Raw genomic sequence first — 17,219 nt, 5'->3', positions numbered from 1 at the left:
GAGTGGGAAGATAAAATTGAGGAGCCTTTAGGTGGCTCTGCAGAGAAGTTGGCAGTACTTGAGGAACAAGTACTGTTGTTTTGAATAATTACTTTCCTCACTGGGGTCATCTAAGGTCTTACAGAAAAGCCTCCTGCATTAGATTGAGTGAAAGATGTAGTTGTCATGATTGCCATGTGGGCTGATGTGACAGAGTAAATGACCTCACCGGCACAGTGCTGCTCTCCAGGAGCCAGGATGCACAGAAAAGCAGGGAATTTTAGGGTAATTTGAGCGATATTTGCAGTGGTGGCAACATGGCTGTTTCTTCACAGCAGGCAGCAGTAGCAGGGAGTCTTTTTTAGGGCTCTGTTCTTATCACCTAAAGCTTCCAGAGCTTAACTGACTGCCAAGATAATTAACCCCCCTGCATACTGAAGTTCTTTTAGAATCATTTTCTGATACATTAAGGAAAAGAAAGAAAATAATCATTTTCAGGTTGAGCTACCTGCCCTTAGATGTTGATATATGGCAAAAATTGCAGACTGATAGGAAATAAAACCACATTTCTTAAGGACAATTTTGAAAGAAACCTATCATTTTTTCCCTTATTTTTGAGTGCCTAAAATTGTAATATGCTTTATACCTCTTATTATTTACATTGCTTCCAAATGGGGGGTTGGAATTAGAAACATAGTACCTTGGCACCAGAAGGGATCCTTTGCATTTAAACTAACCATCTCATTTTATATTAATCATAACTATCATCCAAACCTGTGATGTGCAATGTCTGAATGAAATACCAGGTAAAATGTTCTGTACTTTTGGATTGCTTGTCAATCTTAATGCTTGCTCAAGCCATCAATGTAGGGTAAATAATTCAGATCCTTTTCACTTAAATAAAGCTGCTCAAGGAGCTCTGTGGATCTCAAATCCATAGTATGATTTTCACTGAATACATACTAGAAACAACAAACAACCTTTACAGCAATGAAAGGGTTATGATGTTTCGGCTCATGAACGTGAGTTCACATTCATCTTAAGAAAAAAAATAACATTAGCACTTGGTATTTTCCATAGTGAAATCAAGCTGTATGGCATAGGGAACTTTATTTCTGAAAGGCACTAAGCTCTTTCAAAATATTATTGTATTAGCTCAGGTTGTATACCAGCTGTGCAATTATGGTACATCCTCAATATGAAATATCAGCCACTAAATGAATGAATGGGCTATACTTGTTAATTTACCAAGTGAGAAATGCAGGCAAAGTAGACATTTTTATAATGTGATATCATATTAATGTTCTCAATAGGATGTTAGGAACAGGAAGAACAATATGGAAGAATATAGGCCAGTTGGTTAACATGAATTGCCTGGTTGAGGGTGTGAGTAGGAATGGGGGTGGGAATAAATGTATGGGGAAAGGGCAATGAAGCACAGAGAGAAAAAGCATAATAACACTTTATCTTAAAGCTTATGCTATGCACTTATTTCAAATCACAGATGCATGTAGAAAAGACATTGAAGTCCCACGGTAAAAGAGTATGTCATGCTTCCTCTGGCCTCGAGAGAACATAACTGTAAGCTGGAATATTAGCCCTATACTATACAAATGTATAGCTGTGGAATATAACCTACAGAGGCAGAAAGCTTGGGTATGAATCCAGCCATCTTCAATCCCTATCTGAGTCTGAGCAAGTTTGTGAGAGCTCCCATGGGGGAGCAGCAGGAGCTGCAGCTTTCAGTTTGAAAACTAACTTTGCAATTTCCTACCTGTGTGGGATTAGGCACTTTTCACACTGAAAAGACGAGGATAGAATTGTATATGTTAGTGTCAGAATTAAATGAGATAGCTCAATTTAACTATTCAAAACTGTGTCAATGTTCAAGAAAGAAATATTTTCTTTAAATGTCTTTACTGAGTTATTTAACTCCTATCTATAATCTAAAACCCAGGAGTTTGATGCTTGAGCACTGAGTGATGACTTTACAATGATTCTTATTAAGTGCTATGTTATGTACAACCTGTAAGTGCCATAGTGGTAGTGATTGTGGAAATTAATAAGGACCAAATTGATCAGAGAGCTTCATAGTGTGAAGTCTTGAATGGTGGGTGAAATTTGCATGTGAGAAGACATTCCAGGTAGCAGGAACACTTGAACAATGGAGTACTGTTTCTGGATTCGTACCGAATTCATAATTCATGTTTTCTTCAAAAATTTCAAGTTGGAGAAATTAGATAATAATATGACACATATGAAAGGGCCTTATTTTGTAGGGCAGTGATGATGTGAAGAGTATGTTAGATAGAATATACAGATAATTAATGAATGCACAGTCAACTTTTAATTTTACGAGGCTGGCATTATATTGAAAAGGACTGAAGAAATGATGTCATCATCAAATTATGAAAGCCTTGTTGGTTATGCCTAGTACGAAGATTGCAGATTATTTGTTTATAGACCCTCATATTATTTCTAATTGTTATATTGTATGTAAATAAATTTTTACCAACTACAGTGTAATCAGTCAACCAACTTTTTTTTTATTATTATGGGATTATTACATCTGTAGTTAATAGCAAGTTTTCACAAAGGGGATTTATCTTAGATGTCTCTGGTATCTATCCATCTCATTGCTTTAAGCCAAGCTTAAAGTATTGAGTTACTTGATTTAGTCTTCTGAGATTGTATAACTCCACCATTGTTTGTTTATGAAGAAGAGTTTGCAATCTAGTATTTACTGATGAACTTGAAATGTGTTTTATAGGTTAAAGTGGTTGAGTCTTGAATCTTAATATTTACCTAACTGACTGTCAAATGAGGAAGTGGAATAAGGAATAACAGAAGGATTCACAACCAAATGGATAATGAAGCATGACTTTATATTTTGGTAAGCTCCTTACAAATCCCCTAAAAATTTCTTTTCTGAAAAAACTGAATGCTCAAGGCATATTGAGCATATTGGTGGTCTAATTCCCCTGCCTTCTCTACGTTACTAATTTGAAGTTGCTGGGTCATCCCTTTCCACCTAATTGCATGATGTGTGTGAGACAAGAATGAAAGGCTTAAGCAGGCTTTCAGAATGGAATTGGTAAAGCAAAAGACCAAAGGCCAGATTGTTCAGAGGGTCCATCCCTGTTACAACATCAATCATGTGGTCAGGAAGCAACAGAAGATAAGAAACATGGAAACACAAAATAAAAAGGGTACCTGTCTTTAAGGAACAACAAAATACCATCCAAAGAATGTACTGAGCTGGCTAAGTAATTGCAATACAGTGTTATAAATGTTAAATAGATAAGTACTAGATAGAGTGGTGAGACAAAGGTACAAGTGGTTAATTCCTGTGAGAGTCAGAGAAGGTTTCCTCAAAAAAGATGCATTAGGGACAAGTGATATTTGCCAGAGTAATGATTGGCACAAGGAGGAAATTCCAGAAAAGGGGAATTTGATAAACCATGGTAAATTTGGGGAAAGGTAAATAGTTTGGTATAATTGAAGAAACCTGTCGGGCAAAAATGAAACTGGGGAGATAAGTAGATATGAGAAGCTCTTAACTGTCATGCTAACAAATATAAGCTTTGTCCAATGATATCTACAGAAAGGTGTATAAAAAGAAGATGGTTGGGTTAACACTTGCCCTAATGATTTGAACATCTCCAAAGATCTTATTTAGATAAATATGTCCATCGTGTTAGTTCCCAACGGCTGCTGTAACAAATTATTCCCAAACTCGGCTTAAGGCACTACAAACTTACTCTCTTACAGGTCTGGGGTTTAGAAGTCTGAAATGGGTCTCTCTGAGCTAAAATAAAGGTGTCAGCAGGGCTGACTTCCTTCTGGAGGTGTTAGGGAAGAAAACATTTCCTCGTCTCTTGCTGCTTCTAGAGGCTGTCTTCATTCCTTGGTTTATGGAGTTCCGTTTCAATGCCAGCAACGGCGGGCGGAGTCTGCACCACACTGCATCCCTGTGGCACTCGCCCTCCTTCTGAATCTCTCCTTCACTTATGAGGATGCTGTGATTACACTGGGCCCACCTGGAAAATCTAGGATCATTTCCTCATCTCAAGGTCAGCTGATTAATAGCCTTAATTTCATCTGCAACTTTAATTCTCCACACCACATAATCTACCATATTAAGAGGTTCTGATTAGGGTAAGGACATTTTTTTGGGAGGGGGCATTATTTTGTCTACCACATAAATTTTTGTATATATCTATTGAACACATGAGTATTTTCAATATCACATTTCTACAACACTATCATGCAATGGCACTGATAATAATGGGTCACAGACTTACCATGTAAGAAATTAGAAGATATTGAGAAGTTATTATCATGGATTCTCTAAAAATGTAAAAGGCCCTTTGGCAGGTAGCTCATCGTTCTTGAGAACAGGAGTTCAGCAAAGCTGTAGCACAACTGCCTCATTTAGACAACATTTTATTTGTTAGAGCAAGATTTGGCAGACTTCATTTCAACAGCTGGAGAAATTAAAATCACAAATTTAGTGTACTGGCACACTTTTACAGGTAGGAGAGGAAAAATTACGTATTTTTGAAATCAAAGCCACTGCTTCTACATTTCAACACGAAGATTTAAAGGTAGATAGAAGCTATATATTTTAAGCAGAAATGCTTTAATAGATAGTAGAAACTGTCAGAAAATAGATCCACTGTGAAACCTCTACAGTTCTCCATGATTTCTTTGTTATAAATAACAATTTCAAATGTGTACTTTTCTGAACAGAAAAATAGCACTTCATTGTATTAGTACTTTCATATTTATAATACCCCTTTAGAAATACTAAATTAAAAGGGAATATTGCAATGTGAACTACAGTATTTCTAAAATTAAAAATAATAAAGGATTGAAATATACTGAGATAGTATAATTTTCACTTCACTGAAAGGTAATAGAATACTTCAGCTTTATTACACTCTGTTCACATTGACAGGCATAAACAATACTATATTTTGACAAACCTATATTTTACTGATCAAACATCCAAAGTCACAATCTGTGAAATAAGCATAGAAATAACATATATCTCAGTCTAGCCTTAGAAACTCATATTTTTTGCCTTTTCTTTAATTTCTGGAGATAACCTTTTTTTTTTTGGAATATTAAAAAAGGAAATGGATATAGCAAACAGAAGTCTAAGTTGTTTTAGTAGACATTTAAGTTCAGAACAACTCACAAAATGGTAAGATGTGTTTCTTCAATTCTTTATTTTATCTCAACAATTTCTCAGGTAGTCTACGGAAAACAAGTTTTTTCAAAATACATCTCATTATGATAACAACCATTCCGTTTTCACTGTTTGATATTCTGTCCCTTCATTCTCTTATGTTCCACTTTCTGTAACAGAGCTCATTACCAAGGTGGTAGGGGACTAGTTTCAAAGGCAACATGAGTCACAAAAATATCAAGCCAGTGGTTTCCTTCAGGACATTCATATATTTCTAGTGTTAGAAAGAAAATCTTTCCTTGGGCGCAGTGATACCACTCCTGAGAAACCAATTACTTTCCAAATATCTGCAATACTATTTTTGACAGAACTATTTCATGTAGAAAAGCATGCTATATCTATATGATACATAATTTTACCTCAATATCTACAGTTCCTATAGTGTAAACAGAAAAACTGATTTAAAATACTTTTTGTCTAGTAGTTAATTATTGCATAATTTGATTGAGTCATTTTTATACATTGGTCAACTCACTGCTTGGATTTTTTATTTTTGTGAAGCTGTAATTATCCATCATTCTCTATGTTTACTTTAAACATCCAAAACAACAGGGGACATTTTTGAATAATCTGCAGTACTCTTCTTGGATCTAAAAATTAAGAAAAGCAAAGGAAGAAATGTTAATCAAAACAATCACATTTTTTTCAAATCACAATAAATTGTCATATATGGCTTTCTGACTATCAGAATATGTTCACTTAAGCTATATTTATATCCCTAATGCCAATGTATTTTTAAAAGCATATTTTCCTATGAACAGGTGATTTAGGCAATAGAGGCAGAAGTCATAGATCTATAAGAATAAGAATTTTCTATCAGTTTGGCAACTGATGCTACATAAGTATATTAGGATTGACCAAAACAAGAAATTGTTTACCTTTCTAGATAAGACACACAGGAATAAGAAAATGAACATCCCCTGGAAAGCATTGCTGATTGTGAAGAGGTAAGCTGTAACCACTGATGGGTGCACAACATGGAGAACCCCAAAGATCCAGGTGGTGCCGAGAAGGAACAGGAGAGTGAGGGCTCCTCTTGCACAAGACCTATCACATACTAGAAATGCATCAGTGAAGAAAGCCATGTACATTCAACACATCTCTCAAATTACTCAAATTATGTGGGAGGTGAGTTTTTATATACACCATGGAATACCATGCAGCCATAAAAAAGGATGTGTTCATGTCCTTTTCAGTGACATGGATGAAGCTGGAAACCATCATTCTCCGCAAACTGACACAAGAACAGAAAACCAAACACCGCACATTCTCACTCATAAGTGGGTGTTGAACAATGAGAACACACAGACACAGAGAGGGGAACATCACACACTGGGGCTTGTTGGGGGGAGGGGAGCTAGGGGAGGACTAGCGGGGGTGGGGGCATTGGGGAGTGCTAACATTAGGAGAAATAATGTAGATGATGTGGGGGATGGGCAGCCAACGACCATGGCACGTGTATACCTATGTAACAAACCTGTGTGTTCTGCACATGTACCCCAGAACTTAACGTATCATAAAAAATAAATAAAATAAACCTTTTACAAAGACCTGGTAGGATTTTGAAACTGATAAGTTGTGCTGCAGCTAAGTGGGACAGCCTTTAGGGTATGCTACTGCACCATAGCAGGAGTCTGCTTCCAAAAGCCAATTACTATTACTGAAACATGGAATTATTTTTAAGATTAAGGAGTTTCCTTAATCTTAAAATATTTTTGTCTGGTATACTGTAGTGTGTATGCTTTGATTTCAAAAGTAATGTTGCAGGAATTCCTGATGGTAAGACATATATCAGTTAGGAAGTATTTTCCCTAAGAAACCCTGAAAAGTATACCATGTGGACTGGGGTCAGTACATATCCATGACATCAAAGGAGGCTCTGCTTTCCTTTCAGGTTAGAAGAAAAGAAAGTGTAGGATATAAAATACGGTTTTGTTTTATTTTGTTTGGCTTTTGCCATAGAGTTATGTCAAAATAAATTCATTACAGAATACTGCTTTCTTAAAAATTAAAGAAAAAATACACACACCTACTGACTCTTACATCTTTTCAACAGATTGCCTGTGACTTTTGGTAAAACAGTATTCAATCCCGCTCACAAAAGACATTGCCTTGGAAATGAAGCAACTAATGATTTTTCTCTCATTCATTTGTAGCCCAATCATTCTTTGTTGCAGTAGATGTTTCAGTAGCATACCTCAGAAAATGAGTCATTTTCAACTTTATTAAAACCAGTACCCTACATGAAACCATGACTGGTGAGGATGAAAAGAAAGTAATCGATCAAACATTTACTAAATTCCAAATATAAATCTTGTGCAAGGTATTGAAACTACAGTAGTGTTTCCAAGCAACACAAACAGTCAGTTGTTCCCGGTGTTCCCATAGCATAATTCAGCTTTTCCTGAACAAATCATTTTCAAGGTTTTAAAGGGGGAGGGGTGTGTGAAGGAAAAATCATGACAACATGCAAACTAGAAATAACAAAAAAGAAACAGTTACTAAGTTCTGAAAAACATTTTGCAAAAGAAAATCACTAAGGCCTTCTTTGCCTTAAAACACAGTCATCTTTTTATGTTAGAAAAAATTGCTTCTGACCATTTAATCTGTGGTAATCGTAACCTTAATAAACATACTAAATGCTATTTTCCAATATGTCTTTTAAATATGGTAAAGTATGAAACAATCACTTAAAAATAATTCCCAAAATTATTTGTACTTTAAGTTACTAAAGCTTTTAATTACTAAAAAATAGTGAACTTAAAAAGACACATTTACCTTATGTTCTCAAAGCAACTAACTTCTGGTTTCAACCCTGCAGTGTGACGAAAAACTTTGTATATGATAACTCCAAAAGCCAAGAGATTCACCTGGAAAAAAAATTAATTTCAAAGAAGAGATAGTTTTCACCTTAAATTAGATACATATAAAGAAAATAAACAGTAAAGATTTCAATAAGCTAGAAACCAAAATTCATGGCATTTATATAGTTCTTTACAATATCACTGAAAATTAGCAGTACAAGTGGTAGTGAAAGCAACATGTTCATGAAACTTCTTCAGATGTTCTCATCATACCTAAAGATTGATGAGTATCATCTGCTGCCACTAATATGATTAACACATACATTAAGGTGAATTTTGGTTTGTAAATCTTTCTTTTTCCTTGATTTAACCTTGGATGGTTTCAAAATGATAATCAATGAATTAAATGTTTGTTGTCAGGCAAATACACGTTAATAAACACATTCTATTATTTATATTTTGTAATATGGGCTAAATAGAATTGGCGAGTTGTCACCCTTTTTATTGTAACTGCATTATGAAATGTTTCCTCTTATTTTCCTTTCTTCTATAGTTTTGAAGACCTCCAAGTCATATTTGCAGTGTTAGAAGGTTAAATGAGGGGTATATGTTAAATGTATATATATTCTAATATGAGTATACCAATAATTTAAAATATTAAATGTTATAGAAATAGCTGGAAGGCTAATCCCTTATTAAGTATTCTTTATTAATTCAACCAGATTTTTCCAAAGCCACTTTGAAATGACAATAGCAAAGTGCAGTATTATAATTTTCAGCTAATTCTTCTAGTAATTCAGAAGCTTACAGTTATCACACATTTCTTTTTTTTATATTCTAATGAGTTTTATGCAGCCTCTCAAAATGAAATTTAGTATAGTTTGGTATTACAAAAAGCAGTATAAAATAATGGGTCCGAGAATTTCATGTTGTCAGTTTTATATGGAGAGGTCCTTGAGAGGAAATCTCTGAGGAATAAGGGCTCTAGTCTCTTCTTCCTGTTTCCAAATGTCCATCACTTCTAATTACATGATTAATTAATCCTAATTATAGTAATGATTCAATACTTTAGCAATTGCAAAGGTGAGGTAAAGAATATTTAAATTGATTTAGGTGATAGTTTCATCTTCTTTGTATGCTCAAATAATTAACTGAAATGACAATTAAGCAATATTTAATTTTATAAGTACTCTTTCATGCTCATGAAACTGTAATACTTACTATTTTCTAAGTTTCAATAGCTATTGCTTCTTTGTATAAATTTGGAAATAACTGTAGTTAAATTTATAAATATATGCATATATATTTATAAATAATAAGAGTTGTAAAATTTGGTTAGTCTAAATAATATATGCCTAATCACTGTCAGTTTGAAAATCTTTAAGTAATATTTATGAGGTATTTATATTGAGTTTGTTATCTTAACAAAGAAAGAGTTAGAAGATAAAGTAAATGATCAGAAATACTATTCTCTAGGTTCACAAATTTTCCACATCAATAGTAATTTATTTAAGTGTTTTAAACTTCTGTTTTCAATAAAACTGAGTTTGAAAAATAGTTGCTCGTACTGCTGAGAAGTTCACATTCATTTTGGATATGCTCTTCCATATCACATGCTGAACTAGTGAAGACAGGAAATGGAACGTTCCCTGGGGTGATCCAAATCTTGAGAGTACATTTTTTCTGTCAAAAATGGAAAATGTTTACATACTTATAAAACCCAGGTGCTGCTGGGCAAGTGGGAGACCATCTCTTATTCCACTAGCTCATACTTTCCCAAATGTAAGAGAAAACAGATTAAAACATCTTTATCGAAAGGTGTTACAGTTTCATATTATCCAAAAATCACAAATATACTGATTATAGTATCCATATTCATTGATAATGATACAAATATGTGAAATTTTTTATTTTCATTTATCCTAAGAATTTTTTAAAGGGCATATTAAGTGTCTGGTGGCAAGGGTGAGGTACTTATTAATGATTAAAACAGACTTGGTCTTTCTTCTCATAGATTCTATTGAGAAACAGATAGTAAACAAATAATCATACAAATCCTTATAAATCCACAAACTGTGATAAATGCTATTCATTCACAAATTTGAACTGTTAGGAGAGACAAAATGGACATGTAAGACTAGAATGCAGGTTTGGAAGTACCTGTCTTAGGACTTAGCATTTACACAGGGTTTAATCAGTTGTAGTGCATTAGTAGATCAACTAATGAAGGCAGTAAAAGTATTCTATGAAGAAAAACAGCATGGGAAAATCCCCAAGGCTTGAGGAGCTAAGAAAGTCACATTCCTATAAACAATTGATAAAGGTGGCTGCAGCATAGTGAACAAAGCGAAGAATGGCATGACGTGAGTTGGGTGAGGAAGACAGGGACAATTATTACTTAGATTTTATTTGAAGTGCAAAGGTTTATTAACTCTTTTGTTCAATAATTATTTATGTAATATAGGCCTTCTCCTTAAAGAACTTATAGTATGATGGAGGAGATAACCAGAAAACAGGCAAGGGCAACAAGATTCAGAAAGTACAATGTAGTTGTTTACATAGTGTCATGAAGAAACACATGACTGTGTCCTTAATGGGGACTTCTAAGCCAGTCTTGACTAACCAGTGGAGGCAAAGGACAACACAGAGAAATAAATGATTACTGTGCAAATCAGTCACTGGACCCATCTATGTACTCTCAATTCTTAGGTGATCAGAGCCAATGGTTCAAATTATTGTCTGTCCTTAGGCCCATCTAACTCCTCCATTTGGAAGTCTAACAGGCATTGTGCGTTAAAAAACAGTCAAAAAAAAAAAAAAAAAGACCAAAAAACCAAACTGCTGTTCTTCCCAAAAAGAACCTGTTTTTTTCTGCACTCTTCCCCATTTAAAAAAAATGTTATCTTAATCTTCTAAGTTATCAGTCAGTGAACTCTTTATCTCTACCTTCAAAACGTATTCAGAATATGACCATTAACTACTTAACCATTTCCACAGACACTATCCTGAAACAGGCCACCATCATGCCCCCTCCAGGGTACTTCAGAAACCTTTTTATTGATCTCTCTTCTGCCATCCTTACCTTCCTGTAATCTATTTCACCACAGCAGTCAAACTGATCTCTTTAAAGTGTAAGCCAGACCTTTTCCCTGTTCAGAATCCTCCAATGGCTTCCTATGTCATTCAGAGTTAAAGTAAAAGATCACACAATGGGCTTTAAGGTCCAGTATGATTTGATCTCTGATATACTTCTTCCCCAAAGCATTAGTTCTCTGTCCTTTGACCACTTCACTCCATTCACAGTGGGTTCTACATAGTTTCTCCAGTACCCCATGCACCATTCCATAGGGCATCTGAATTTGGCCACTAAGATATTCCCATGGCTTCATTCCCTCACCACTCAGTTTAAATGCGATCTTGCTTACAAACTCCCTGCTGTGTACTTACATTTAAAAAACTGAAACTCAAATGATAAAATCAGACCCGAGTTCAATTTCATGGAAATGTAGAGAATGATGAGTATTCTTTACTGTTTTGCACAATGCAAACTTTGTATGCCAAGATGTTCTTCCTTGCCTTAGTCATTAGAAAACTGACACTGTCCTTGACCAAGCTTTAGCCAGGTTCCTGTGAGCCCTCTTCACAACTAGTTAAGTCTTGACCTTGGGCTTCAGTATCTGATCTTGCAGAGTCCTGTTTCAGTAAAATTCCTGGTAAAGTCAGTTTAGACAGAATCCCCTCACTTGTGATACCTGATCATTCTCAATACCTAATCAAATTATTCAACTCCCATCCTTGATATTTGGTGACCCTGGCTGCCCCTCACTAGGAATCCTGTTAGGTGAGTTTAGCAAGACTTTCCCTCACCTATGATGTCTCTTCTTAGTAGTTATTCTGTTACCCTTAACTTGCACCTTGGCTATAAATCCCCTGATTTCAGAGTTGGGCCAATCTGCCTCCCCTCTGCCATAGTTTTGACACCTAACACAATGGTCCTGAATAAAGTTCCCATACCATTTAACAAGTGTCAGAATAATTTTTTTCTTTAACTTTGTATCAGAATAATAACTTTTACCAGATAAATAATTATCTAAAATTATTTAGAATAGCTTTTTATTACTCAAAATTGCTGAATTACATGATCCAAAGTCATATTACAATATTCAACAAAGTTGGGGTGAATAAAAAATATACAGGTTTTTCCAGTTACCCCAGTTTGCTGGGTCATAAAATATCATATTAAAATATTCAGCAAATTTGGGGTAACAGGCAAAACTTACATTTACTCCTTTATATTGTCTGCATCCTCTCTTTATCCACAACTATATAATCTACTTTAAATCCTTTTTCTAACAGAGTTAAAGCTGCAAACAAAGAATCAGTATCACCTAAAGGCATGTAAACGCACATGAGTTTATGTACTTAAGAGATGGAAATACCAGTTTGCACGGTATGGATAAGTATCTTTGGGGAGTTTTACGAAACAAGTATGAAGCATTTGAGATGAGCTTAAAATAAGAATACTTCAAAAAAAGATGACAAAGAATTAGAAAGCATTTCTAATAATAAAAAATAGTTTTCAGCTAACCCAGTGATAATGACTTTCAGGATAGATTTTTAGAAGTCTATATTTTGGGTGGAGCAGCCAGAAAGATACTATCAGCACTATGTTTACATGGCAGTGTCTTACATCATATGGCAGACTTCAGTACTTCTTTAAAATGTAAGAAAAATCACTGGTTCATCTTAATTAAGAAAATAGTGTTTTCAAAATGAGATGTACTTTTGCTCCTTAGTGCTTACCTATGTGTGCTTATTTAATCCACTGTGGTCCCTTTATTAATCTCTAAATGTTAATGTCACAAAGCCACCAGGGATAACTAACGATTTGTAAATGAACATTCCTTCATTGTCACTTTTGTCTCGTTTTAAAATGGTTTTAGATTGTCAACTTGGATTCCATGATAGTTTGATAGAAATAAACAGGGCAAGGACCTTAGATGGCAAGTATAAGAACTTTGAAATTCAATGCTGCACTTCAGAATACAGAAGAGAATAAAAATAGCTGTGAAGAAAAAACAATCACTCAAAGTCATGAACACTTAACCCTTGAGATAAAGCAATATTTTAAAGTCATTTTTTTGTTTCATCTTAAGTGGTATTTATCCAAAAAGAGACCTGTTTCTTAACTTCAGATACATGCATTTCATATATTTCACAACTTAGCACATACATTTTGTTGTTAGACAGTGTGTGAAATTTTTTTAAGTGTCTTTAAAAAAAAACCAAGAAATTTAAGTAGATAAGTTGGTGAAAGAGCTAATGAATTCAGAAGGATTTAGAGCTACAGGTACATTCAACCCAAAAGCTTCAAAATCAGACTTCAAAACGAAGCATCCCAATCAGTCATTTTTCTTTTCATAGTCTTTTTCTCAATAATTGATGAAGCCATCTATATGCTGATGTTAGATCTCACCAAAAAAATGAAAAGATTTTTCTTACAGCACTTTTAGACCCATGCTTAAATTTTTCATATATATCAAATGGAATCTGGTTCATTTAAGAATGTGTCATAATCACAACTTCTTTGTTCTTTCAAATAGTTTTATTACCTTTAATTTAACTGGCCTGGGACAGACCTGCTTTTGCCATGAACAATGGGTGGGTTTCTACTGACTGGCCTACTGAGTAGCCATATACAACAGCTGATCACTCTCAATCCTTATATCTTTGCAGAAATGGCTATTTATGTACCTGTGTATTTATTTTGAGACAGGGTCTTGCTCTGTTGCCCAGGCTGGAGTGCAGTGGTGCAATCACAGTCCACTACAGCCTCCACCTCCTGGGCTCAAGCGATCCTCCCACCTCAGCCTCTTGAGTAGCTGTGATCACAGATGCACACCACCACACCCAGCTAATTTTTTGTATTTTTAGTAGAGATGGGATTTTGCCATGTTGCCCAAGCTTGTCTCAAACTCCTGGGCTCAAGTGATCTGTCCACCTAGGCTTCCCAAAGTACTGGGATTACAGCATGAACCACCATGCCTGACCCTATGTAGTTATTAATTTAAGGATCAAAATTTAAAATTATGCTATTAATTGTCCATGAGTTAAATTGGAATCAAAGTAGTACAAGTTTTGTCTTCTGTCTGATTTTCTTTTTATAATCATTTCCCAATTGAGATTACCATATTAAATGCCTTAGTTACAATGCTTATCACAGAGTATCAGAAAATTGGGTGTGTGTAAACCGGAAAAATGTCCCCCCACTCCAAAAAAGTGTCCACACCCTGATCCCTGGAACCTGTGAATATGGCAAAAGGGATACTACAGATAGAATTAATGTTGTAAACTTTAAGATAGGGAGGTAATCCTGAATTACCTGGTTGGGCCCAATATAATCACATGAGCCTTTAAGTCAGAGGAGATTTGGTGTGAGAGATAAGGCAAAAATGAAGTGAAGGCAGAGAAATTTAAGCAGGAGTAGATACCACCAGGTGGTGCTGGCGTTGAAGATGAATGAGGTCATGAGTGAGGGAAAATGGGAGGCCTCTACAGGGTGGGTAGGAGCCCTTTCTCACAGCCCACAAGGAAATGGGGCCTTAGTCCCACAACTGCATGGAACTCAGTTTGGCCAACAACCCGAATAAACATGGAAACGAATTCTTCCCCAGTCCCTTCAGAGACACTGATATCTTGATTTTAGCCCAGTGAGACTCTAAGTAGAAAAGCCAGCTGCGACACGCTATACCCAGACCTCTAACCTATAGAACTGTAAGATAATACGTTTGTGTTGTCTTAGGCCACTGAATTGTGGTAATTTGTTATAGCAGCAATAGAAAACTAATATTGGGAGAAAAACATGCACATTTACAGATATGTGTGTATATGTATGATATGATTTGGCTCTGCGTCCCCACTCAAATCTCATGTTGAATTGTAATCTTCAGTGTCAGAGGAGGCGCCTGGTGGGAGGTGATTGAATCACAGGGACAGACTACCCCTTTGGAGTTCTCGTCATAGAGTTCTCATGATATTTGGTTGTTTGAAAGTGTGTAGTACCTCCTCTTTCACTATTTCTCTCTCTCTGATCACCATGTGAAGATGTACTGGCTTCCCCTTCACTTCTCCATGATTGAAAGTTTCCTGAAGCCTCCCCCGCCGTGCTTCCTGTACAGCCTTTGGAACTGTGAGTCAACTAAACACCTTTTCTTCATAAATTATCCAGTCTCAGGCAGTTCTTTGTAGCAATGTGACAATGGACTAAATACAATGTGTCTATGTATATAATGAAAGACCCTATAATTAATAGTTTTTATTATCTTTAAATTTGTATTTATTTTAAACTGGATTTTAAATCTTAAATGGTTAAACTTTAAATTTTAGGAGATTTTAAATCCGGTTTAAAATAAATGCTAATTTCTAGTACATATCATATTTCTTATGTAAAATTCTTTCTTTTATAGGTCCTTTACATAGGATTCACAGATGCAGTAAATAAAAATATAGGATGCCAGTCTCTTGCTTCTAAATATTAATATTAATTTCATGTGATATTTGGGGGCATATTTATACTTAAAAATTAATTCATTGTTTATCTAAAATTTAACTACACTTGGCATCCTGCATGTCAAGCCTAACTTCATAGCTCTCAAATTTTGTTCACATCTGATCTTTTTATAATCTGAGGATATTGGTTTCTTCGTGGAAAACCCCAAGGATGTCACCCTCTATACACAGGCTGCTCTGTAATTGTTTGAAAGAGACCTCAAAGGAAGAGGGGCTAAATTTTTAGATGTTCCAACTATTGTGGAAACTGAATATATGAGTATGTGCTAAAACTGATAAAATGTCCTAAAATGAAAGAGCACATAGAAGGATTGCACTCAGATAGTAACAGTTTCACAGTGTCATACATTTGGGCTTGGCAGAACTCTCTCCCCTTAGAAACTCCTTGGTATACATGGTATAGTTGTGTCCGGAAGCAGTGAATTGAGCCAGTGCCTGTTAAACAGCTTTTGTTAGTAAAGTAATGGTTAGAAATAAAATGTATAAAGCACAGGTATAAAATGGTATTAGCACATCTGTGAAAATTCACAGCAAGTATGATGCCACAGTGTTTGGTCACCTATTGTCAGATGTGTGAAAAAGATAGAATAGCTTCCCCTCAGCTCCTCCACATACACATGACACTCCCAGGAAATGTCTCTCTGCTAATACCATGAACCTCATCATGTTCAGGGCTCACTGGAGTCAGGATTTAGTAGCCTTGGAATATTTACAGAGGTAAAAGATATTTCTCTGCTGAGGTTACCAACACTCAACTCAGCAGAAAGCAGACCTCAGAGAAATGGGAATGCAGTCTACAGTTATATGAAAAAAACATTGAGTAATCTGAAACACATTGAAACATCTGAAACAATCTGCAAACATAATAAATATATTAAAGTAGGTTGTTTATATCACAAAAGGAGAAAAATTTTAATAGATCACCCTGGGATAGTAACAGTATCACAAAAACGCTCTAAACTGTTGAGATTTATACTTTAGAAAACAGCAATGTTCCCCTACCGTCATCGACTACAGAGGAACACAATTAGATGAATGATCGCTCTGGGATAATGTGGGACTCTGCACATACTTAAAAACTACTGTTATATTGAAGCTCAAGTGAATGACCATCTCTACGCCCACCAAAATTAAATTTTTGAGTGCTTATATTGAGTGCTTTCTATATGCCAAACATTGTTCCACGTCTGTTATATTTATTAATCTATTTAACCTTCTCACCAACTTTAGGGGATAAGTATTCTTCTCCTTAATGTTATCACCATTACCATTATTATTTCTGTTGTTGCTATTATTATTATATTTGTTTCACATTTATGGCAACAGAGGCAAAGAGAGGTCAAATAAGTTGCCCTCAATACAATTAGGGGGCAACAAGACAGGTTACAGAGTTCATGGTCCTGAGCACTTCACAAAACTACTAAACTACAGATGAAGGAACAATAAAGCAAAGCTAAACTGACATCTACAAATTAAAAAATTTAACTGTACAGACGTTTATTTATATATGTAGCTAACAGTTACCTCATTTGAGAAAGAGTTAAAAAGAGAAGAACAAAATATTAATAAGTATTAATATGGTTAGCTATTCGGCATTAGTGTTCATTCAAATT

The 17,219-nt window shown here is 35.2% G+C and overlaps 1 protein-coding gene across 1 annotated transcript in view; it reads right to left on the bottom strand.

Moving 5' to 3' along the window:
• Positions 1-4,888: 4,888 nt before the first annotated feature.
• The window catches only part of ADGRL4 (adhesion G protein-coupled receptor L4), a 116,573-nt gene continuing 104,242 nt past the window's right edge, over positions 4,889-17,219 (bottom strand). The window contains exons 14-16 of the mRNA XM_017531059.2: positions 8,012-8,103; positions 6,112-6,280; positions 4,889-5,823 (exon numbers count right to left, since the gene is read on the bottom strand). Coding sequence (XP_017386548.1) covers positions 5,761-5,823; positions 6,112-6,280; positions 8,012-8,103 — 324 coding nt within the window. The 3' untranslated portion in view covers positions 4,889-5,760. The remainder of the gene's footprint in view (positions 5,824-6,111; positions 6,281-8,011; positions 8,104-17,219) is intronic.

This window comes from Cebus imitator, unplaced genomic scaffold (assembly GCF_001604975.1).
Source record: "Cebus imitator isolate Cc_AM_T3 unplaced genomic scaffold, Cebus_imitator-1.0 Scaffold3, whole genome shotgun sequence".
Taxonomy (NCBI): Eukaryota; Metazoa; Chordata; class Mammalia; order Primates; family Cebidae; genus Cebus; species Cebus imitator.
Note: the sequence above shows the minus strand (reverse complement) of the source record. Positions and strands in the feature narration are given on the sequence as shown.